This window comes from Leuresthes tenuis, unplaced genomic scaffold (assembly GCF_036924035.1).
Source record: "Leuresthes tenuis unplaced genomic scaffold, fLeuTen1.0.hap1 SCAF_21, whole genome shotgun sequence".
NCBI lineage: Eukaryota > Metazoa > Chordata > Actinopteri > Atheriniformes > Atherinopsidae > Leuresthes > Leuresthes tenuis.
In genome coordinates this window covers 17,720,018-17,743,683 of record NW_027325375.1, presented here as the reverse complement: position 1 = coordinate 17,743,683, position 23,666 = coordinate 17,720,018, and the positions used below count along the sequence as shown (strand labels likewise).

General features: G+C 38.4%; 2 protein-coding genes across 6 annotated transcripts in view; both read right to left on the bottom strand.

Moving 5' to 3' along the window:
* Nucleotides 1-7,959, bottom strand: part of grik1a (glutamate receptor, ionotropic, kainate 1a) — a 34,971-nt gene extending 27,012 nt beyond the window's left edge. For all 4 annotated transcript variants that reach the window (XM_072375108.1, XM_072375105.1, XM_072375106.1 and 1 more), the window contains exon 1: nt 7,572-7,959. In XM_072375108.1, the coding sequence (XP_072231209.1) occupies nt 7,572-7,653 (82 nt within the window). In that variant the 5' untranslated portion in view covers nt 7,654-7,959. The remainder of the gene's footprint in view (nt 1-7,571) is intronic.
* Nucleotides 7,960-9,071: 1,112 nt separating this feature from the next.
* Nucleotides 9,072-23,666, bottom strand: part of tiam1a (TIAM Rac1 associated GEF 1a) — a 52,277-nt gene continuing 37,682 nt past the window's right edge. For both annotated transcript variants that reach the window (XM_072375596.1, XM_072375597.1), the window contains exons 18-29: nt 17,699-17,923; nt 17,524-17,592; nt 16,100-16,225; nt 15,793-15,901; nt 15,431-15,610; nt 15,190-15,308; nt 14,979-15,087; nt 13,878-13,936; nt 13,036-13,132; nt 11,816-11,903; nt 11,497-11,669; nt 9,072-11,362 (exon numbers count right to left, since the gene is read on the bottom strand). In XM_072375596.1, coding sequence (XP_072231697.1) covers nt 10,743-11,362; nt 11,497-11,669; nt 11,816-11,903; nt 13,036-13,132; nt 13,878-13,936; nt 14,979-15,087; nt 15,190-15,308; nt 15,431-15,610; nt 15,793-15,901; nt 16,100-16,225; nt 17,524-17,592; nt 17,699-17,923 — 1,974 coding nt within the window. In that variant the 3' untranslated portion in view covers nt 9,072-10,742. The remainder of the gene's footprint in view (nt 11,363-11,496; nt 11,670-11,815; nt 11,904-13,035; nt 13,133-13,877; nt 13,937-14,978; nt 15,088-15,189; nt 15,309-15,430; nt 15,611-15,792; nt 15,902-16,099; nt 16,226-17,523; nt 17,593-17,698; nt 17,924-23,666) is intronic.

Below are 23,666 nucleotides of genomic sequence, written 5' to 3'. Positions count from 1 at the left end.
ATGATATGAAATAGGAATATTTTGTTTTTCCTCGAAGCAATAAACCAAACAAGTGTATCTTCTAGATCATCCAATATTAAAGTAAGCTTTAAGATAACATCAACACATAGGCAGCGGAACAATGGAAAATGAAAGCTATACTATATTGCCAAAAGTATTCACTCGCATGATTAAATTCAGGTGTTCCAATCACTACCACGGCCACAGGTGTATAAATTCAAGCACCTTGGAATGCAGACTGCTTCTACAAACATTTTTGAAAGAATGGGTCACTCTCAGGATCTCAGTGAATCCCAGTGTGGTACCATAATAGGATGCCACCTGTGCAACAAGTCCAGTCGTGAAATTTCCTTGCTACTAAATATTCTACTGTCAACTGTCAGTGGTATTATAACAAAGTGGAAGCGATTGGGAACTTTGTGGAAACAGTTTGGGGATGGCCCCTTCCTGTTCCAACATGACTGTGCACTGTGCTTTTAACTGGTTTGCTTTTGTGCATTAACAACACATACAAACTCACTTTGAAGGAACAAAAAACATAGATTTAGATCACAAATTTAGGTCACAAATGTCATGCAGCAACATAGCAATTATACAAAAAAGCCATTAGCCAATTGATATAAAATATCATTTTGACAGCAGGTTATGGCTGATGGATGCTTTTTCTGCCTTCAGTCAGACGTAAACGAAAAAGCTTAATCACCAGAATGAGCTCTATGCCAACCTGTCAAGCAAACCTGAACACTCTCTTCAAAATAAAGATATAGATGTTTGGGTCTGTTTGTATGCACGAGGATTCTCACCCCATCCATCTTTCACTACACTATTAACAACAAACAATAATGTTCTACATTAGTCATTTGTCATTCCGTTTTATGGAGCAGCTTCAACTCTTCTGTGGACTGTGACTGATGCACTTAAATTTGAAAATTTTCTTTAGCTTTTTTTTTTTCTAACAAATGAATAAATGTACCTCAAAAGCACTAAAAGCTTTTTTTAAGTCCTCAAATGATGAGAAATAATTTGCCACAGGAAAGCATGTCCATCTGCTATGAAACACATTACAAATGGATATAAAGTTCAAGCATACCCACAGGACTGCATAGATGCTTCTCAACATGTGACGGGGGTTTGCAGATACATTTTAGCTGCTCAAAATACAAGCTCAATCAAAATGCACTGAGGCTGATTAAAGCACAGGGAAGCATGTAATAATGGATGATTGTTATCCCATTCTTCCTTGAGTTAATTATTTTTTTATTAGTTTTGTAGTATTAGTTTTTTTTTTTTTGCAATGCTTTGTTTTATTTCTATTTTGTAGAATGTTGTTCTATTAAAAAAAGGATGATAAATGGGTAAATAGAAAATCCTACCCTATTTAGTTGAATTACTGCCAATATTATGTAATTCCCCTTTTTAGATTTTAAAAAAGACTTTCGATCTGTTGTCAACATAAGCGAATTCATAAAGATCACTCAAGCATTTTAGTGCTTGTGCACAACCAGAATACTAAATGTGAACTTATTCAATACTGTGATGACTTTAATGGTCTGTGTTTCAGTGTTGCACATTTACCTCAAGGCAGATATTAGATTTATAAAAGCAAAAATTAGTTGTTGCCAGGGATAGATGAGCACGCAGGTTTTTTAAATGCCATGTCATTATACGAGCATGTTTCACTGGCTGTTGCACATTTTGCTTGGCCTTCAGATTAGGATTATCTAAAAAGCATGCTGTAGTTGAGGCGTCACTCATTTGGCATTACAATTCAGCAGAAGACAGTTACACATTAAACTGACACTCACTACCTGAGAAGGAGAAAGTGTGGACCTATCATCAAAAAGCTGTGACAGGTCACTGAGTAGGACGTGTAAGAAGGTTTCCATTTTTTAGATAAGGAAAAAACTGAGGGCTCAGACTACTGTGGGAGCTCATGTTTTCATTTGCCCTGGCAGAATCCACTGAGCCTCCCTTCTGTTTCAGACCTGCCCATCACTACTGTTAATAAACTGATGTGAAATATAAAAACATATCTAATAAGAGTGGGTTTGATATTAACACACATAGGAGCATTGCTGGGGGATAGCAACATCAAAAACTTGTTCTGAGTTATGTCAGTTACTAGAACTTTGTTAACTAATCAGATCCAGTTGCAAGTTAGTCCCTTTAAATGTAATGCAGTCATTGCATATGTGGTACAAAATGAGTGTGCTGTAAAATAACACTGTCACAATTAAATATAAAACATTATTAAATACGTAAAAAAAATAGTAGGTGTCTGTTGTGGTAAAAATAATCAACAATGAGGTCACTGACATGGAATATGCTATCAATTATTTTTTGTTATTTCTTGTGTGTTCAGTGGCTTTTTTGGCAAATGAAACACTTTCTTAATATGAGTGTATTAAGAAAAAGAGCGAGTTTACAAGTTTGTAAAATCACAATATCGCATACGAGGAACAGTTACACAGCCAGTAAACTTGATTAGCTGGCACATGCATTGCCTCTTGAAAGGTTTTACTGCAACCTAAGAAAAGTGAATAAGAAACTATTCGGTCAGACACATGAAAGTTTGAGACTCACCTAAATGTTTTGAGTAAAGGATAGGCTGTCAAAGTAAACTTAAGGAATGTGTAAAAAAGAAAAAGTCCAACTGTTTTACTGTTATACTGAGTCAAGGCTCACCATAACAGTTCATGAAAACAAAGCTAACGAGCAAAGAGCTTATATAAATTCCAATAACTGAAGCTGTGCAATTTAATTAGAAAAAAGTTTGATTAGCTTGATTATCTCTAATTGCAAACAAAGTAGCAGATGTACAGTATTGTATTTTGTAATCCATTACTTTGTTACCTCTGCACTGGTTGTAGGTTTATCCAATTGTATCCTGAGGCTTCTAAGACCTGGTCTGTGCCTATTGATAACACCCATTGAAAAAAATAAAGATTCACCAAATGGGTTCAGACTTTGTCACAAGAAATATCTAGCAATATTAGGCTACAAAAACTACCACCATCAGTGCCTCTGAAAAAAGTGACCCACAGGCAGATTGTGTAGCGACGGGCGGGAGCTAATGCATCCACAGTAAGAAAGCAGTCTTGTGTCAAACATTTCACTGCACATTGGACTGAATATAAAGACACAGAGAGACAGAAACACAAAGAAATAACTGGAAAAATACAGCAAAAGCACCAAAAAGAAAATATATATTATGTAGCATATATTCAAAAGTCTCTGTACCCTGGCCTCAGGTTTCATTTGCATTTCTAACATGTTATACATTTGGTTGAGAAATCAAAAGGAATAGAATTTAGCGTGCAACGATTACAAGGCGCTCAACCTCCACTGTAGAATTATGACACAGTAATAATACATCGCTATCCAAGAATCAGATACTTTTTTCAACTACCATTGAACGGACCACAATAAAAGAAAACAGAATGTGTTACGTGACACCAGTATGTGTCTAAGTGACAATAATGCTTTTTACCCCTCCTTTCAGGTTGCATTTTTCAGCTTTTTAAATCAATTGTTATGAGCTCAGAAATCGAACAAAACCAGACACTACTAACAACAAAGATGGGAATGGACAAAAGAGGTAGGATTCCGCAAGTCTCTCCGAACACACAAGAAACGTCTCATAAGTCCACAGAGTCGATACATGCAAATAAATAAGGTAATTCGTTTAATTCTACAACAGACTTCAGATTTCTCTTTCTTCCTCTCAGCCAAAAGTTCTGGTTTTCTGCCAGCATAACAAGTGATCACACTACTGTGGGCAGCCAATTCCACAGTATAACTGGGTACATGCCCTCAACAAAAGTGAGGCAAAGTTTCCAATCACTGACAATATGGCTGTAAGAGATTTTTTTTTCTTAATATCTCCTCTAAATGGCTGGAGGAAAAATAACTAAATAATACATTCAAGCAGGTACCTTTTTATAAATATACGTCACAGCTCAAGTTGATTCAGCAGAAAGCAACACCTCAAGCCAAACATTTCCGTTCTGCAATTCTTCACATGCACGGACACACACACACACACACACACTTTGATATGTGTCTTTGGATGCAAATCTTTTGGAACTGTGAATTTCTGAACTTGTGTTGCTCAAAGGACCTGTGCTGAATCACTGAAGCTGAACAGATTGGTCTTAAACGGCCCTGAATATTAATATGTGACCCAGAGCTAAACCCTACATTATAAATCCTCTGCATGTGCTGCTAGACTTTACCACAAATGAACAAATGCTGTCCGAGCTAAGAAGAAATCTAACACAAAGACCAGCGCTCGTCAAGATGGTATAGATTATATACAAAATCTAGCTCTACTGTCCCAGATGGCCAAGTATATAATGCTTGTACCAGTTTACATAAAGACATAAGCTTTTCACAAATAATATCAGCACTGACAGAAACAGAGTCACAATCTCATGTTCAGCCTACCAAAAAGCTTTCTTTAAATATCTTAGTCATTTTTTAGATCTCTATCAAAACAATTCAAGTTATGCATTTACGCCAAAAGAAAAAATATCTTATATCATGATTATAATCATTTCAATAAACATCAGAATTAGCAAAGACTACAGTAAAATTACTGTTGCAGTTTAATTCCTCTGCCAGCCACTCAAGTTGCAGGTTACCCTGCTTATGTCCAGACTTATATAGAATATGCATTGAAGACTTTTAATAACTTAAGTAAAATGTGTTGAGTGTATTTATGCTTTTCAAATAAAGTTATTTGTACAACCTGACATCATACCCATCACAGAACAACTTTAAATATGAACTGAAATTCAAAAACATAAAAACCTGTCTTCACAGAACAAAATATTTAGAGAAACATCCAAGATGGGAAGATCAGTGACTTTACTTTGTGTACAGATGCAAAAGAATTTACATCAGGAACTCAAGAACTGTTTTCACATTCATCTGCATCTACAAAGGGGGGGATTTTGTGACATCAGAGCCAGTTTAGAAGTCAGTAGTCATCTAATAAGTAACGCATATGAGTGATGTACAGCAACTTCAGAGCGGATGCTGGAATGGACGCTTCAGGGAAGCCAGGGATAACTTGAGACTAAAATAAAAAAAATGGACTGGCGACCTGTCCAGGGTGTACCTGCCTCTCGCCCAATGACAGCTGGGATAGGCTCCAGCCCCCCACGCAATCCTAAAGTTGGATTAAGCAGGTATAGAAAACTGATGGATGGATTTTGTGCATTTTAAATAATCTGAGATATAGAATGTTACTTATCTGAACCAGAACCAGAACTGACTGTAGATCTTCTGGACTGCCTTACTTTATAAGTTAAGAACAGATGACAGTGACGCCACCTCTCCATTCAATCAGTCACTCAGATTCCCACATTAATGCTCGTCTGTGGTCTGATTCGAAGCCTGAAAGTGAAATGCTTGGATAATGAACACAGCCCTCAGTGTTCACCTGGCCCCATCTCGTCTAATCAAATCCATGTGCAGCTCTAAGACTCATCTTACCTCCACCAGCAGGCTGATGACAGCAGGATTGAGGGCAACTGGGGGTCATGCTTTGAGTGGAAATGGCCTCAACAACAATGTATGTCAGGCAGAAGAGAATACTGGGAGGAATCAATAATCCGTTACGTTTGCATGACAGCAAAATATGCAGCAAATGCAGATGATGGTTTGGGTCAGAAGTGTATGTCATAAAACAATTATTTTAAAAAATTGAGATCATTAAGATTATAACACCAGAGACAAAGCCTGTTGAAGATGATGAACTGAAGACTAAGAGTTTGAGCTGCCAGGTCAGAGGGAACATTCAACTTGGAGCCTTAGATTCCTTTATTAATATTTCAACTAAATTTGCATCCTGCATAGTGATGGAAACCCACTTTTTTGACCAATTCCTCTCTTTAACTATATCAATGAAAAAAATTTATGTAATTCCATGCAAGTACATTACAATCATGTGAAAAAAAGATCACACTCTCTTTCAGTTCTAAGTTTTACATATCAGGACATGATAAATGCACCTTTAGATGATCAATAACAAATGACAAATGTGTGTTTTAATTTCCTAAAAAGTACAGTTGCAGGGTGTGAAAGTGTAATTACAATTCATGATTTAATATCTTGTAGTACTCCCTTTAGCAGCAATAATGTCAAGTAATTGTGTTCTGTATGATATTATGGATATCTCACATCGTAGAGGATTCTTGGTCCACTTTTCTTTACTAAATTGCTGCAGTCCATTTAGTTTAGCAGGCATTGAGTAAGCCATAGCTCACTGAAATTCCAAAAAAGAAACTTTCAATTCGGTTGAGGTCTGGACTTTGACTAGGACATCGCAACACCTTGATTCACCTCTGATTAATTTTACAGATTTTGCTGGTGTCCTTGACTTGTCGTCTTGACTTTAGCAGATGGTCAGATGACCTCACATTTGACTCTACTTTGGTATCCAGGGGAGTTCATGGTTGACTCAGTGGCTGTAAGATATGTATGTCTTGTGGCTCCAAACAAGCCCAAATCTCACCACCCCTCCCACCGTATGTTGGGATGAGGTTTTTGCACTGATGTGTGTTTAGTATTCACCAAACATGTCACTTTGCATTATGACCAAAAAAATCCACTTTGGTCTTGTCTGTCTCAAAGGATATTATTCCAGAAGTCCAGTGATTTGTTCTGATTCATCTCTGCAAACATAAGCTGAGCTGCAATGTTCTTTTTTCAATTAGAGAAAAGGAAATGTCTCCTGGCAACCCTATCTAACAACCCATACTTATCTTATTGTAACTATATTGGCACGAACTTTAACATTTAACAGCCTAACTTTGGTCTCTAGTCTGAGAGAGTAGAGTCTGTAGTTCCTGATTTTTTTTGTTTTTACAGTTTCTCTGAGTAACTAAACTGTCTGGTATTGGGGTGAACTTGCTGGAAAATCCAATCTGGGAAGATCCCACAACTTTCTTGAATGTTTACACTTGTGAATCACCTTTCTCGCTGAAGAATGATGGACTCAAAATTGTTTGGAAATTTCATTATAACCCTTCCCATATTAATAACCAGAAACAACTGCAACTCTAAGATCTTTGCTGATACATCTGCTTTTATGTGAGATGTTTGCACTTGCTGATGATCAGTTAATGGAGTGAATTTGATTGACAGCATCTGGCTGCTACTTGCCCTCTTAGATCCCACTGAATCAGATTGGATTAACTTAGTTTTTTCAGACACGTACTGCTTCTGCTTTCGGGCTGGAATATATTTCGAGTGTTGTTCATCTGAGGCTGTATTTTATGACCTGGGAAGGACTAGGGAATTCTCCTGATAACTTAAAATAGAAAAGTGTAGCCTATTCTCTTTTTTTCACAACTGTAATTATTTTTTGTCATGACAGTGTTACCGATAGTCTTAATAGTGAAAACAATCCCATAATCACACTCACAGGTGAAGGCAAAATATCGGTTAACTGAAACAAAGGGGAGAACTGTACCACAAAACTGTAACTTAGACACATGGAATATTCTACCACACATTGTTCACAAGCACTAATAACACCGTGCGTAAACAGCTGTTGCGCTTACCGATCCTGAGGACTTGCGTTGAGCTCAAACAGAACTCCGCCGCAAAGAAAATATAGCAAAGAAGTCTCTTTCTCCGCTCCATAGTTTTACAGAAAAAGTCACCACAAATGGTGAGACCACGACACCTTGAAAGAGCCTTTATCCAAGCGGGGACACCATTGAGGTGCCATACCAACGCGCATCCCAAGTTTTATTCCCAACTCAATCCACTCTGCATCACACCGCTGCGCAAAAGAAAGTCAAAATGACAAACTCAAGTCACATGTATCTAAGGTTCCCCTGCAAAATCAATATACTGTCAACCAAGTCACACTGTCGAGACATAAAGTGGCAGCGGGATGTGCACGCACATCAGTATGAGCGCCTCCAAAGGTGGTAGAAGCTGGAGAAACCTGGAGTCTGTGTGACGTGTTACAAATGTAACATCAACATCCGGTACAAAACAATTTCAAAATAAAACATACTTCAGCATTAGTATCATATTGAAATTAAATCACCAGGACGTTAAATTTACTGTTCTTCATTTTCCACTTTCCATTGTTGAGATCATATAATATTTTGACTTTGGTGAAGATCAACTCTGACTAGAACAGCCATTTGCGTTACAACTTTGACAACGAGTTGAATCAGCATTCTATACCAACCAGTAATAAAACGATTACGTCAAACTTGGAAGACAAGCTTTTACACTGGAATTACGCGTGCTCCCATTCTGGCTCGTTGAATATAGTTTGGCTGCAGTATTTTTGGATTAAGGAGCAGATGGACTGGTGCCGATTGTCTGTGCACCGGTGCTGATGAAAGGAGAATAATCTTCAGGTTACATGGCAAATGCCAGATTATCTCTCTTTACATACAAGCATGCTATCAGATTAGATCACTGGATGCTTTCCCATCGAGCCTTGTCAACTTTGAATAATTTCGTCATGCGCTAAAACATCGCTTATCGAGACCTAATTGAAGCAATAGTCCTACCTTTTGTATTGATTTCCAAGGGCAAGACATTTAACCACCTCGGGAGTGAAAACTGTGGTTTGTTAACTCGGGACTGTTGCTCGATATTGTGACATTTGAAAAAGTCAGACTCCAAGAGCCGTTTTGCTCCCTTCAATATCCCCAAGTCTGAATTGACATTTTGTTTATCACAGTCTCTGTGAAGTCTCTCAAATGATCCCTCCCTAATGATCTGACATCTGACAAACAGCCATACAGGCAAACTTAATTAACTCAGAAAAACGACCACGTGCTCTCTTAAGGAGTCGTCCTTGGGCAACAATCCCAACACCAACATGATTTGAATACTGAGCAGAGGTGTCTCCTTGTAGAGCTTACAATACCAAAAAAGGCTACTTGTAAATGTCTTTAAGGGCTGTAGAAATAGTAATACTGAATTAAATCCTCAGAAGGTCAGAACTGGAAGAACATGCTTTAGATCTTTTGATTCACTTGAACAGATTAGAGTGAAGCTTTGGTTATTAAAGAAAACAAGTCTCACACAAATAAATTTAGAAGTTTATTTTCACATAAAAATGGTAATGCGCCACAGTTTTATAAGTATAAAGGGGGGAGTCTAATGGTCTCTCGCAGGATTTGCCTCCAAGGCAAATGATTGTACCTCACAGTTGGAAGTTCTTACTGGCATGACCCAGTAAGCTAACATCTAAGAAACCAGCATCATAGTGACAGACAATAAGAAGAACATACAAAGTATCAGTTCCATCCACTCACTTCTCATTTTGAATTAGAAGTTGCTCAGAATCCCACCCCCTTCACAGTTTTGGCATTAAGTGCTTGTTCAATACATCCATTAAGGTGGGCACAGCTGAGTTCAGCATTGCTGTGATGACAGTGAAGCAGCACAGCCCGGTGGAAAAGTGAAGAGTTGCAGGATTGTGAAGTGAGTGCAGGGGGTGATGTAAATCTTGACTAAAGTAACTTCAAGCAGAGGCAGGTGTCCGAATCTGTGAGGATAATAAACTAGCCACATGACGGCTCTTTATATTACAGCTTCAAGGAATACTTCCAAAACAAAGGAAATTCAAGTAAAAGGGACTGGAGGAATTATGCTATTCACCATGAACATAATGCACAAAGTGAGATAAACTCTGGGATAATACAGTATATCAAAGACTGTGGTGTAATCTTATAAGTTAACAAGATAGAAAATAAAAAGATGCTTTATTTGGGCAACAAACTTAAAATCTTAACATTCATGTGAAGAGATAGCTTTGTCAAGCCTGTAGCTGGCACTAAACACAAAAGGTAGTTTGTAACACTGGGTAGTTGAATATAGTGTAAACATTAGAAAATACAGCACTTAAAAAAAGGCTTTATTAAATAGAGAATAGGTCAATTATTTGCTGTCCAAACTATCGTTTTAAAAAGGCTTTGATTGGAGACAAAGGGAGCTGTAAAACATTTTTGTACAAGAGGTTAATGGTGCCATCATACACCCAACTTTACACCGATGTGCAGCTGATATTAAGTTAAAACAATAAAAAGCGCAATAAAGCTATAGCTGAATTTCACCATCTTTTACACAGTCATTAAGCCAAAAGCCCCTGAAGAGAAGTTCAGTAACACACAGCCCTTGAGTGTTAAAATACAAACAGCTTGAGCCAGAAAAATATAACACTCGCATTCTTGTGTTGAAAAATAGACATTTTGCCCAGAAGGTCACATTTCAGTGAGAATGTCTCTGTGCACTGTGTGTGCATGGGACAGTAGCTGCCTGTGTCTGCGTATTATGCGCCCTTGCAATATATAAACACACACACACTTGCTTTTCTATTTGTGCGACCATGCAGTGCTGTCTTCTTCACAAACAGTTTTACTGGTGTGTGAAATCCCAGGATGCGTGTCCAACATAGTGAGGGCTCTCTGGTTCACTTTTAGAGAAAGCAGCAATGGATAAGAATCCCCTGGCTACAAAAAAAAATTTCTCCACTTTCTCAATGCATGTTTCTTTACCTCAGGACTGTCAGAAGAGTGTGGTGTGAGTGAAAGTTTAGGATTGTTTATTGTTAAAGAGGATCACACATGCTCTGCAAGTATTACATTTAAAACTTTTATCGAATTTCTTCCATATTTTCTTGCACTCCAACTAGATCTAAAAAGTGGAAGACATCCTTGTGTCTCCTCTTTTCATCGTGTCTGTTGTGATTCCCCCAATCAGAAGACATCACTGTTGCACCTGTTAGTGAAGTCATCCCTCCGTACCCATATTACATCATGATCCTTGTTTGTGGCCCCCTCCACAGCACACTGCTTCAAGGGGGCAAGCTTCACACAGAGGGGGACACAGGATGTGAAGGAGTCTACAGATGGTGAATCATCCCCGTGCTTCATTTGATCGACTTTCACACTCTGCACACACTCACTTCTAGTCTCCACCCGTCCATTCAGCTTGACTTCTTTGTCCTGCAAGATCAGTCCTTCCATCTCCCCTTCCAGGGCGTCCGGTTCTGCTGACGCAGATCGAACAGATTTACAGTATTCATCGTCGTCACTCAAAATGTCTGTCTCCTTCACCTGCCTCACATCGATAGCCTCGCACTGGTCTTCATAGCAGCCAAAGTTAAACTGCTCTTCCACCCAGCGATCTGTGTCCTCACCTTGAGGTTTATGGGACTGATGGGGAGCGTGTTGGGAGTTTGAGGAACAGTAGGATGGCTGTTGGATGGGGTTGGCATCGTCGCAGTTATTGTTGCCATGGAAAACCAGATCGGTGTCGATGGTGATGCGGTTCCTCACCAGCGTTCTGCGAGCCAGTGTTCGAGATGGAGCTGATGCTTAACACAGAAAAATTTTTAGAAATTGATAATGCGTCCACACATGTTGGTCTACAGAAATATTGGTGTAACATTTGATCCCAATAGCTAACGGATGTTTCTGTAAAATAGAGGCTAAACCCAAGATGTGTCACCTGCTCTGTTAAAGGCAGGCCGTGCACCTTTGAGGGCACTTAGACGTTTGCCACCAAATGGGACATACTGCTGGTTGGGTGGCAGAGACTCCGTCTTAAGAAGCTGCCGTCGTTGCTTCTCCCTGAGGATGGAGTGGACTGCTTTCAGGAAGTCCTTCTTGCCATCTGGAGAGCTGCAAATCATGGGGGAAAAAAGACATGACCTTGAAATAATACATCAACGAGAACTTAAGTTTGAAGTTACTTTTTATAAATGTTTTGAATAAATGTGTACAGTTTATAGGGGGTACAAAATAAAAAATTTATAAAAAAAATAGACCTGGGGCACAACTGGAAGATTCTCTCTGGTCTTCCTTCTGATTCAGACCTTGTGTGGACTATTTCACACAATGCTGTGGATTCAGAGTCTGAGAAACGGAGAGAAGAGATCTACATGTCAACAAGTATTCCATCTCATTTCAGTCATCAATTTCTTTTTATCCAAAAACAGGCCATTTCACAGACAATCAAAGTTGAGCCAAAAGTGCAGAAAATGAATAAAGGTTAGCTCAGGACAGAAAAGAAATGTGAGGAAAGTAAACAGCTCTACAATGTGATAAATGGTTATTTATCTGATGTGCTTATAAAAAGGTTATCATTTTTTCCAGAGCCTTCAAGGCTACAGTCGAAAGAAAAACATGGACTTTTTTTTTTTTTTTTAAAGAATGACCTTGTTCGTTCTGGCATACTCTTGCATGCAAGTTATCCTATACCAGACTATATTATTTTTTCTACAAGACGATATTATTCTATCCAATGTGAGCTTTTAGTGATCAAGACTGCTCCAAAAATGAGAAAACGTCAGTTCTGGCACTACCAACATACCGTCATCAAGGTCCAATTCATCCTATTGACTATGATAAATCAAAACCTGCAATAAACCAGTAGTTTGGAACTTTTTTCTCCCCCTTCTGGCAAACACTAATCATAATTCATCACTCTCCTATTAGGCTATCAGCTGCATTATTGAAACTGTCATTTGTATAAAGAGGTTTTTGGGGTTTTTTTTAGTTTTTTTTTTTTTTTTTTTTTTTTTTTTTTTTTTTTTTTTAAATCTGCAGCATTTTCCTGGAGGCTTCCTAAATTTAGTATTGCCATGGTTGCTCTCTTCAGTTCATGGCACTGAGAATGACAGATTTTTTAATAAAACAGGGATATCAGAGACACCAGAGTTTAATTTTTTTTTATTCACAGCTTGAACTAAACTGTCAAAGTTCTGCTCTCCAGCTTTAGTCACCATCCAAAATCTCCTAAAAAAAAAAAAATAAATTGCATACAACAACCAACACTGCAGGCTAATGAGCAGATGACTAAACTAAACCAAATCATTTCCAGTTGGAACAAGAACAGATCATCAATTCCAGTGCACATCATAACCATCTTAATTCATGTGTTTATTTAAGCATTCCTAACAGCTCTTGTCAATCCATGAAATTGTTTATAATATGTAAGGAAAATATTTAACATTTACTGAATGTTACATTATCTCAGTAGACCTACTTGCAAGAGTACGGACTTGCAGAGAGTCTGTTGCAATCATGTGACGGAAACGGAAAGGATCTTTGTCATCACTTACAGATGCACGATGAGATCCGCCCTGGAAAAGAAGAAAAAAAAAAAGAGTGGTTGAATGCCTTATAAATAACCAATTGCAATACATCAACATGACAGCAGAGAGCACAAGAGTGCAGTGACATTCGGAGACAGCCACCTACTGTGATGCATCAGGCAACGGTATAAGTGTGCATACAAACTCTCCATTCAATTGTCAGTATTGTTTCATAATGCAAGCCACTGGAGTTCCTTGAACACATAGTCTATGAAACGGGTTTCTAAACCCACCAACAGTTTCTGACATTTGAAAATATTTTCTATTGAGGATTTGTTCTTTAGGTAAGAACACCATTTAAAATACATGCACACTTGTGTCCATTTGTTGGAGCTAAGTAAATGGTTATTGAATATTCTAAAACATTCTGGTTGTATAAATATAAATTATGTTTGAATTTTAATATTTATAAATTTGAATATAGATGTTAACATTCTGATACAAACTGAACCCCTACTATAGTGCAATGATGAACCTTCCAGGTGCAAACAATTCTGCTTTAAGAAAGGACCTTGAATCTGAAAAACTGATATTTGATAAATCTCTCAAAGACCGTTTCTGGAGCTTTAAACCTATTGTGAATGAAGCCCAATAGCCTTAAATGTCTTTGTAGTGTAATTGTTAATACAATCAAGCAATACAGAGGAAACACATAGGCTCATTCCACAGAGAGCATCTTCCAATAATGTTAGACTTAAGCTGGAGCTAAAAAGGTAAATGGATGCGTACTTACAATTTTTTTCCTGTGCTTGGAGCAGTCTTTGTACACAAATACAACTGCTGTTTTGAACACTGCATGAGGGTTCAGGAGAAATAAAGGGAGAAACCATTAGGAAGGTCATTGGGATATTTCATTAGCAAATTTGCAACAGTGGCAGCTTGATTCAGGATGTTAATGGATACTTTTAGTTACAGTTTGAAGAAAAATAGCCCAAAACTACGGACATTATAGCAGGACAAAAGCTTAAAATGGAAGTCGCATCATATGTCAAAGCAACCACTCCTACTCATGATCTCCTGGCAATAGACATAATGGCATGTGGATGTAATATTCATTGGCAAAAGAAGTGTGAGCAAAGCAAGATGTAAATATGTCTGGGCAGTATTGTACATCAACCCACTGATATTCGCCTGATGTAAAAATAAAATGAATGCATGGATCCCTCGCCTGCATTTGCTCCTCTATGTATTTCAGTTAAATTGTACCCAGCTGCACACTTAAGCCTAATGGTATTGCATGATAAAGTGTCATGTGTCTGCAAGTATTTCAGCAGTTGGGCGGCTGTGGCTCAGTGGTGATCATCCAATGACCTGAAGGTTGGCAGTTCAATCCCCACTCCCAAAATGAACTGACAGCTGGTAAGGGCACCTCAGCCATGATAAGGAGGTGAACTGCCTCCTTGAGCAAGGCACCCCATACTCCCTAGGCGCTGTGATTGCCTGCTCACCGCGCCAGTGTATGGCATCCGTCTCTGAGTGTGTGACCCTGTGCGTGTGTGTGTCAACAGGTGCCAACCTGGATGGTTAAAAGCGGAGGACAAATTTTGTGTGTATGCATGACAATAAATCTGATCTCTCTTAATCTTAGTTCTCTCCAGCAAATAAGATTCAAACATGTAATAGAAATGTTCTTTAGTCGTTTAGAAAAGTTACTGCATATCTACTCTACAACACAATATGTTCCACATGCAATATAGCTTTGTTATGTAGAGATTGGTTCAATGCATAAAACATAGTGTTTCTAACCAGTATTGTAACCTGTGAATTAAACTGTTAAGCCAAAAGTAGGACAAAATCATTTTCCAGAACATCATCCAAAAGTGTTCCATCTTACCAAAGGCTGCCAATTCAGGGTCCTTTTTGCTCTTGACCAAAGAGGCTGGAGGGTTCATCCAGATCACAGTTGAATGTAGCAAGAGATCCCCCATTGACAGGTCAGGCACCTGATAAAGAGATATTTAAAAAAAAAAAAAAAAAAAGGTAGTTATAGTGTTAGACAATTCCCTGTACTAAAAATCAGTAACATTAAACAGAATGGGTGTTACCTCTTTTTTATCAGCAGTTTGTTCATTGATGAGCTGGTCAAAAACAGCACCATACTCCTCATGAAGCTTCTGCATATCATTGATGTGACTCGCCACTTTGTTCATGGCCTTCATCGCAACTGAAAGGAACAATGATTCATTAGTTGTGTCCAAATTAATTACTGTTCCAATGGTGAAGAGAATAGAAGATATCAAACCATTTCACAGTGCTAATACGAGACAGAAAAAGACAGCAGTTTACCGTCCAGGTGGTAGTGTTCTTCACTGTCAGGGTCTGTGAGAGAGTAGAGCTCCCTCAGCAGCAGAGGGTACTTCAGAACTCTCTGGATGGGTTTGATCAGGTAGGACTCCAGAGTAGATGAATGTTGCTGTCTGGGGTTTCTCTCGGCCAGGAAAGCTTTGAATTCTGGGTCAGTTTTAGCTTGAGAAGAATGAATACGAGTGTTTATTTGGTACAAGTAGCAGATATTACAAACCTTTGCTACTCTCGACTTTTAGTTCTAACAATGATGATGGAAAATGACAATAAATTGCCATACAAGAATCAGGAGCAAGTGATGATTGTTCACTTTAAACCATGCATGAATGTGTACATAGTTTTACCTTTGGCAAGCACTTTGGGGACCTTGGTGTGACTAGCACAGAAAGCACTGTAGATCTTGAAGCGATCAGCATAATAAAGGAATGAACCGCCCAAGGAAAACAGCACCTTCTGTAGAAACAGGCCAAAAAAAAAAAAAAAGTAGGCAACACTGAAATGACACCACAAGCTATACATCATGGATCAATACATGTACATCAGTCTTAATGGCAGGAGGTGGTAAAAGGTGGGACAAAAAAAAAAAAAAAAAAAAAAAAAAGTTATTAGAGGGTTAAAACCTGAATGAGACTGAAATCAGCCATTCCCTACCTTAAACTGCTCGACTCTCTCTAGTCTTTCCAGATCTGGGACCAATCTGATTCCATCTTCCAGAGTGCTCAGGAACTCCACCTGGAATTCCACCATCTCCCCGAGGTTACCAAACAAAACGTCCAGCTACAACACACAGGTTTGAGCGTTCCGTCAGAGCTGCTTCAAAAACATGCTTGTAAGTTTGTAGATTTCATGCATTTGTGTTGATAATCTTAAAAGAAAAAAAAAATTCACATAGTTCCAGAGTAGAAAAACAATTCGATAAGAAAAAAAAAAAAAAGAACTTCTCTTCCCAGTAAATGCATTTAATATGAAATGACTGAATGGTAAAAACATAAAACTTGTGTTTCGTCATCAGGTGTTACCTCCTTGTCAAACAAAAAAACTAACTAGATATTTCCATTGAATGTTGATCAGTCCAGCACATGAGCATTGAGAATTTATATATATTTTTTTAATAATATTCATCTATAGAAAACTGCTTTAAACTCGGGTTTTGTTACATTAACTGCTAGCTTCAGGTCGCTCCACAGCATTTCTGTCTGCCGAACATCAGGACTTCGATTTCCTTACAAAACATTAACTTTGTTCTTCTTTATATTCTCTGGAAGAACAACTTGTTTGCTTAGTACCATTGTCTTGCTCCTTGACTCATTACGATGCGATTAAAGTTCAGACAGATGTCCTAATATTTTCTTTTAGAATTCACTTTTATTGAGCAGAACTTATTGTTTCATGATGGATGATTTTTTACATCATATACATTCAGAAGTTCCCAGGGAGAAGACTTTTTTTTTTTTTTTTTTTAAGAGTCCTGGCCTAGGTATAACATGTCCCCACCATCCAACCACCACTGCGTTTCACAGATGGTTTTTGTGTCAAACATTTTAGTTAAAACAATGTTTCTCATTTCAATGAAAAAGTTATGTGATCATTAGCAAACTGCAGCAGCTACGTCCTGTTTGGAGAACAGAGGTTTGTACCTTGAAACCCTGCCACTTTCACTGTTAAGAGTCTTCCAACAGCTGATTCATAAACATTCACATCATTCAGAGAAGACTTAAGTTGCTCAAAATCTACCCTGGGTTCTTTTGGGACCATATGATTTTTTTTTATCCAGTTACTCTATTTGTACAAAATCTTCCGGTTCCCACTTTTTAGAAATGGTTCAAAACAGTTTCCATTAATTTAAAACCAAGTTATTTGGAGTTCGAGACACACTTAGAAGTGTTGTAAAATAATCATAGAATAATGTTTACTTAAAACAGCTGACATGGATTAAAACATTACTCCAAATCACGTTCAACTTGACAGCTAACCCCTTTTGCTTTTGACAATCAGATTTTTCATTTGCATAAAGAATGTAGACAATTCTGTAAGTTTCAGCAGGTTTTTCATTCTTGGAATTAGCATATCAGTACCTCATCTTGTGTAAGGAAGCTCTCTTTCTGTAAAGGTGTCAAGTAGCACTCTATTAGGCAGTTCAGGTCCTGAAAAAGAAAAAGTATGAACAAGATCAGGCTGTGATCATATGTTCCGACTGAAATAAAGCAGGTCATTTGTAGGTGAAAATACTCCAGAGCTTTGAAGACTCACTTTGACATACGTCTTCTCTGTCTCAACTAGTTCACCGATGACCTTGCGCAGTTTGTCTGCATGAGAGAGCTGTCTCTGTGTGGCAGAGCCTGCTGTGGGTGGTAAAGCCGACACCGGGCTCGGGGAGAGGGACGACGAAGACGAAGATGAGGAGGATGACATAGGGCGCTCATGGGGATTCATGTCATGGAGACTGCGGCAGAAAGCAGTGACCTGCTCTGTACTCTGTTGACAAAGAAGTTGAAATATGTCATTTGTATTCAGTTGTAGAAATGTTATTGAACAGTTTAGGCAAGAAAATAAATAAATAAATGAAAGCTCTTGCATAACAGTTGGTTACAGTTATCAACATTCCTTGCTTTTACATTTATACATGAGCTACATTCACCAGATTGACATCTCTCCTATAAAAACAATCAAGTCTGCAACAAGGTTGCAGAGGAAAAGAATGAAAGGGCTTTAGAGACAAACACCATTTTGGATTTGGTCATTGGAAGATCAGGACGCAACCCTGTGTTGCATCGTGATCTTTTCAATGGCCACGCTTCATAAAACAAACTAGATATATGCACGTCTAGCACCACATGTGGTGCATTCTTGAAAACCTGCCATGACTCCACCTTCCTACTTCCATGGTACGAAAAATACCAAGCATGAGCAGACCTGCTGAATTGATATCAAGTAGAAATACGCCCAAAAGATTTAAAAACTCCTTCCCTTTGCATTTTGACAAACGTAAGTTCATGTTGCTACTCTTAACCATGAAACCCATGCAGTCCTTGCTCAGTAATGTTACTTGCAAAGTTATGATAAATAAATTCTCAAATCCATGAGGATGTTTTTGCCAGACAATTCCTTTATTGTCAAAGCAGTAAAGGTGAACACAAGGTATGAGACTGAAAAAAAATGAAAAATAAAAAAAATAAAGTGAGTTCACATAGCAGTATTTGGATAAAGCAAGAGGCTTATTGTCATGAGGCATATTTCAAATGCACCAGGAATGACACAGCAAATCTTTCTATTATAACAAAGACAACCATTACTCTTTCCATGACCTTTTGGACCAAATTCATGATTTACTTTTGTTGCTCAGATTCAGTCCTGTTGAGACTTATATATTTGCATTTTTCCCCACTTCTGAAGAGCAAGCAAAAAAAAATAAATAAATCTATGAAAGATGAAACAAGGCATTTACGCTCTTAAGGTCTCATTCACAACGCAGTCATAATTAATATATATATTTTATAGTAATATAAAGTATTTTACTGAATTCAGAGAGAGTGTTGTGAAATAATCCCACAGTAGCACAACTAGCCACAGTAAGTCAGTGAAGTGGGATACTTTTGTGCTGAGCTGATCAGAAAACACAAGCCAAAATCTGTATCTGCAGAAAGCAGGGACAATCCAATTTCAGCCACCACTTAGTTTGAGGGGATTAATGCTTCTAATTCAGTCCTTCCAGCCATTACTCAGAGAGGTACTTCTGCAAATGCATGTCACACAAATAGCCCTTATCTGTGTTGGGTCAGTGCACGTCTTTGTTTTATTGTAATCTGTGCAACAGTGCAATGCACCTGCTTGTGTGTAGACATGTGACTGATTTGGAGACAGCTGGGAAAGTAGCTTGTCTTGCTGATTCCATGGCTTGTCTCCCATCAAACTGCTGCAGCAATGACAAACAATTTTCCATTATGGTCATCAAACCAGTTTTGTGACACCCTGGGCTACACACACACACACAATGCTGATAAGTAAATTCCTTTTATGGAGTCAAGTAGACCCTCTTCACTCTCTTAGAGGAAACCATTACTACAACCACAAAAAACCACCACCGATATACCCTACAAGACTGAAAACTTTCTAGTAACCTTGTTATTCACACTGCATTGTAAACTTCCCTTCCAACTGATTTGTTGAGTAAAATGTAAATTTTACTCAAACTCCCCACATACAAACAGTAAAATAGTTTGCTTTTCCATCTTTAATTGCTAATATTAGAATATGGGAAATTATTAGAAAAATATGCTGTAGTTTCTCAATAACCTCAAGTGAAAACAAACAGCCATGCTGTGATGATGCCTCAATGCCTATACACAAGAGACAGCAATGATGGTCTTGCTACAGATGACAATGTCTTGCCCTTGACAGACAAATTGGTGATAGCCATGTGACAGCTGGAGCAGTGACAGACAGATGACAGAGGATGGAGGGGAAGGTTGGCTGCATAATATTGCAGCAGCAGTCATTAAACTTCTAATCTACAAAAAAATAAATACATTTTAAAAAAAAATCCTTTTTGATGTACATTTGCAATTCTACAAGTTACACAATGATATTTTCGCAAGACTTGCAGCTAAGAACAACAGACTTCAGTGATGCTGGTTTTGCTGCATGAAGATACAAACAATGATATGATAAAAGGTCCAAGGATTACATTTCACTGAATCAGCACGTATGATAAGAAATGAGTATAATATAAATCATTTGAGTGGCATGTTCCACTGGAAACTGACCTTAAGCAGAAGGTTAGCACTGATAGTACGATACCATGACAATCACTGACCTGTGTAGCATCAAATCCACAATCCGTCTTTCTCACACACACACACAAACAAACTGCAAGGCTCACCAGCTGGAACATATCATAGATTGATTCTGCCGAAGGTTTAGAATTCTTGCTTCTCCTAAAAGCCGACATTCTCAGTTCAAAACAGGTTTCCCTGAGAAGCCAGGTGTTCCTTCCGTGTCCTGCTTTTCAAGTCCAGGAATCATCCAACCTCCTGCTATATTAGGCGCCAGAAGGCTGGGTTTATCCAAAAACGTGGTGATGCAAGAACTACTTAAGACGTTGAATTCAAACAAAACAAGTTAAAAAAAAATGTATAAAAAAAGTAAATGCCTGCTACTCAACTGAACACTGCCGCCGGTAAAAATCACTACAGCTACACAAACAGAGTATTACCCAAATTGCATTGAACAGCTGCACTCTGTTACCTTATCCTACAGCATCTATCCAATCAATTTAAATCCTGACTGATTCCACATGCTCCAATGTCCACTCTCTGTTTCTACTCCGTCCCTGCTGCCTCTCTTGCTGTTCTGTCCAGTTGTTCGAGAGCAGCAGCGGTGTAGAATGCAACACTAAATAAGATCAAACATAACATCCTCATGAAGAAAAGAAGGGAGGAGAAAGGAGGGAGGAGAGAATGGGAGGTAAGGAGGCATTGGGTGGTTAGAGCCAAACAAGAAACGATATTCACCATCTCATCACAGCCTACAGAGATTAATGTCACTCCACTGGATTAAAAATATAAATTATAGATTAAGTCTCTGAAATACCCAAAACATCAATTGTGTATGCCAACAGCAGAATCCAGTCAGTTTCAGCAAAATGGAGAATGCTGCAATGCACCAAATATCTGCATTTTCTAATTCAAAGCACCTTAAAAAGGTAGTTCTGCACCCAGATCTGACGGGACTTACAGGTAGAACTCTTGGTACTACAACAGCAGCACACTTGCTATTCCAGTGAGACAAGCTTTACAAAATACTTGTGGGAATGAAATCTTGCTTTCAATCCTACTAATTTGAAGATCTGAGGGCGGAGATGAGAAAAGAATGTTACAGCTGTTGAATATTAAGAGGGGAGGATGTTTGGCAGAAAGTTTGAATACCTGGTGTAAGGGATCAATATTAGCATCACAGATGTGATGCAGGAATCCAAAGACTTGTGTTACTTAATGTTCATCAAGTCAAATAGATAGAAAGACCCAATTTTAAAACCGCTTGCGGCAAAGGTCATACAGCATAAGCGTGCCAGTGAACCAACATATATGCAACAAACAGAACTTGACCTCACATGGGAAAACAGCTACTTAGAAAAAAAAAAAAAAAGACAGAAGCAATTAAGGATTAAAGAAAGTTACAGCAGCTGTACCTTTACTGTAGTAAGTCCAATCATTGCATTCTCTAAACCAAGAGACTCTGTTTCTAAATGTTCTACACCCCTGATGCACCCTTCAGTACAGAGAGGGAAGGAAGTACAGAATGAGGGAGGAGCATGGAGGCATGCAAAAACCTGCTCTCACGCCTGTTAACCGACACCTCTGGCAGTGCTTGCCAGAATAAACAAATTGTATATCCATATACAAATAGAAATCACACTTAAATAGATACGCACATTCATGTATTCATGAATTTTATCATGGGAAAATTAAATGTTGTACATTTAATAAAACACCAAATTGTGGAGGGTAACTGTTCCTCCTTGGACATCGGTTCTCAGAAATAACAGGTATATACTTGTCGCTGTCAGTGAACAGAGAGAGGTGAAGGGAGGGGGAGGCAAGGGAGGAGGAGTATTAAGTTCATTCTCATCCGCAGTCAGGAAAACATGCAAATCCATAAATCTTTACAAGGAATGATGGGATGCACAGAGACTAATCATTTAATCTTAAGAGAAAGGACGAGTATGTCATGACACAGCCTTCACAAGTCTAATTATGAACATTTAGACTCTGACCCACTTAATTTAACCTATGGGAGTGAAGTGAATGCCATGTTATTGTTTTTTTTTTGTTTGTTTTTAAAGCACTAGTGTCCACCCAGCATTAATGACAGAATATCAAGTTAATCTTAATTTCAGGATTCATAATCAAGGGTCTCTCTCTCACACAGTAATCAATTTATGAATAAAATATAAAAATGTATGCACAAACTGTTCTTTTTACATTCTTCCCGTTTACGCCAACATTATTGTTGCTTTGCAGGCTTCATCAAGCTGTACAGGGCTCCCTCTAGTGGAAACTGGAAGTATGGCAACAACTTAGACAAAGCTTTTGAGGCCTGCTGGAGTGAAGAGGTGTGCACAATGGCAATTTACTAAAAGAGGCCAAATTTATGCTTCCAGTATGCATATTGATAACTACATTAAAGACTTTTACTGTGGGCCACTATCTAGCTGCAACTTTACCACCAGGGATCAAAATCCCTGATGAAAACTGTCCCCTAAAACACTGAATAATACATTTTCCATTACTTATGCCCCCAAGCCTAACGAATTGACATTTGTAAATTATAACCAGGACTTGTCAGTACAGCTGGCTACACATTGGAAAATACCAACTATCAACCTCATCTCTATTATTGCCGTTATCCTAAGCAATCGACATTTTATTCTCTGGTTGGTTTTCCATACAGCGGGGGATCGACTGTGTGCTTTGTCTAAAACAATGAACATTTCCATCTCCTCTGGCTAACCAGACACTCATTTATCTCCACTAAATGATGTGAAACACGGTTTGAGAGTAAAGTAATTAGAGTGTAGAGATAATTAAAATTGTCCCACTTTGCCTCTTCTTCCTCAGTCGTCTGCCACTATGTGACCGCAGGCATTGAGTGAAATGAGGCAAGACACAGTCCTCAGCACTTCAGAGGTTTTCCAAAGAGAAGTGGCAACAAAAGAGTGATAAACATGAGGGGGAGAAAAAGAGCAACACAAATAAGAGGAGAAATTATACAATTTTGGTAGTTCCCATTGATTGTGTGTCGCAAATTTGGATTGTCTTTGATAAAAATCAGGCTAAGGTCAGGGCTCACAGCCGGCTGGAAAGCTAAAGAGAGCAAGCTGTTTGAAAGCCAATAACAGTCTCATGTTGTTTGTGATAATGAACAGCAGGGAGCAAGTGGGGAGGGAGGTAGAAAGAACCTGGGATCAGAAGAAAACTGGAAGGACAGCAGGAAGGAAAGGGCATTCAAAACAAAGAACAACAGATAAGGAGACTGGCTGATCAGAGGGGACAAACAGAAGAGAAAAAAAAAAAGAAACACAAGCTGTCGTGTCCTAGACAGGACGTGGTCACATTGTTCTCAATTATGGGAACAAAATATGACAGTAAACCAAATGGAGGCAGAAAAAAAAGATGAATTGGGGGGGGGGCTAAAAAAAGGCAGCAGATGGAAATCAGGA